General features: G+C 59.9%; 1 protein-coding gene across 1 annotated transcript in view; it reads left to right on the top strand.

The window, feature by feature from the left end:
- VOLCADRAFT_117653 (uncharacterized protein) overlaps positions 1–1,632 on the top strand; it is a gene marked incomplete at both ends in the record, with an annotated part of 11,584 nt that overhangs the window by 1,005 nt on the left and 8,947 nt on the right. The window contains 3 exons of the mRNA XM_002950781.1: positions 94–249; positions 493–567; positions 956–1,099. Coding sequence (XP_002950827.1) covers positions 94–249; positions 493–567; positions 956–1,099 — 375 coding nt within the window. The remainder of the gene's footprint in view (positions 1–93; positions 250–492; positions 568–955; positions 1,100–1,632) is intronic.

Genomic DNA, 1,632 nt, shown 5'->3' with positions numbered 1-1,632 from the left:
CATACATACATACATACATACATAATACACGTTTCTCACACACATACACACACATACATACACACACTCTCACCCTTTCTCACACACACGCAGGCGCAACCTCACTTCCTGGAGGACGTCAACGCGGGTAGCGATATAGACCCGGACCTTCCACCACCACTACCACCACCACCACCACCACCACCGTTGGCCTCCACGACGGCGGCGGCGGCGGCGGGCGTCACAGCCGCCGCCGTCGCTGCTGCCGCGGTAGGAGTAAGCGGGGGCGCTGTCCCGAGCACCGCCACAACCACCCCCGTTGGCGGCAGCGGCGGTGACGGCGGCATCGGTACGGCAGTTCCATGCGGTCTCCAGGGCCCCAGCGGCGGCGTCAGTGGCGGCGGCCCCGCCGCTGCCTCTCCCCCTCCCTGTCCTCCTCATCCTCATCCGCCGCCGCCGCCGCCGCCAGCTGCGTCTTCTAGCGGGTGGGTTCCTGCGTCGGATCCGTTCCAGAGGGGTCGAGCGGCGCAGCGGTCGGCGCTGGCCCGGAGCCTGGGGGAGGAGGCGTTCATGTCGCTGCTGGCGAGGGTGGGTTATGTGGATGGGGGGGAGGGAGGGAAAAAGGGGAACCGTCGGATGCTGGTGGTGCTGCTGCTGCTGCTGCTGCAGCTGATGATGATAAGGAGGAGGAGGAGGAGGAGGATAGTCAGGGTGTCTGCAGGTCTGCTTATCCGCCTGCTTGCTTACCCGTCTGTCTGTCCGTCTGTCTGTCTGTCTCATGACGTGCATCCCACCTTCACCTTCTACACGCCCCCTCCTCCTCATCCCCCCTATTTCCCCAATTCCCCCCCCCGCACCCGCACCCGCACTCTCTCTCTCTCTCTCTCTCTCACACACACACACACAGATAGATGCCGCCCATGCTATGGTGTGCGGTGGCTGTGAAACCCCCCGTACTCCCCCACCCGGCCACCAGCCCCCGCTCCCCCCGACGGGGGTGGGGATGGGGGTGAGGGTGATGCGGCCGTCGGAGTGCGAGGGGATGCTGTCAGCGCCCTCGCAGTACAGACCCTTTGACCTCAAGCACGGCCTCCAACAGGCGTCAATTATCGGTGCGTGTGTGGGGGGGGGGGAAGGGGGGGGATGTGTGGGGAGAATATGTGTGTGTGTGTTGGTGTGTGTGTGTGTGTGTATTGGGGGGGGTGTTCTTACCGCGTTTTCCCAAATTCAGGAAAAAAAACAGCAACAATAACATAGGGGGGAAAGACGAACCACGAACGAGTGAAGGACATACGGGGGGAAGGGAGGAGGAGGAGGGAATAGGGAGCACAGCATCGAACTGTTAAGCATATCGCGGGCATCACGATGGGTAGATAGAAAGATGGTAAGAAAACATCCTAAATACATTCGGGTGAAATGTTCAGATAAAGGTAAATGAGGCATGGAGTTGATAAACACATCATGTGATGTACACATGTGATGTATGCCGTACAGGTAGTGCCGTACGACCTTGTAAAGCTGTGGTCGTGAATGTTATCGTGTATACATCTAGCCCTGCTACATGTACGTCCGTCTGTAAGTCTCCCCTAACCCCCTTCACTCGTCCGTGGTTCGCCGTACCCCTCTTCAGGTAACATGCAGCGAGTGGCCTTA

Source organism: Volvox carteri (assembly GCF_000143455.1).
Source record: "Volvox carteri f. nagariensis unplaced genomic scaffold VOLCAscaffold_20, whole genome shotgun sequence".
In the NCBI taxonomy this organism is placed as follows: Eukaryota; Viridiplantae; Chlorophyta; class Chlorophyceae; order Chlamydomonadales; family Volvocaceae; genus Volvox; species Volvox carteri.
Note: the sequence above shows the minus strand (reverse complement) of the source record. Positions and strands in the feature narration are given on the sequence as shown.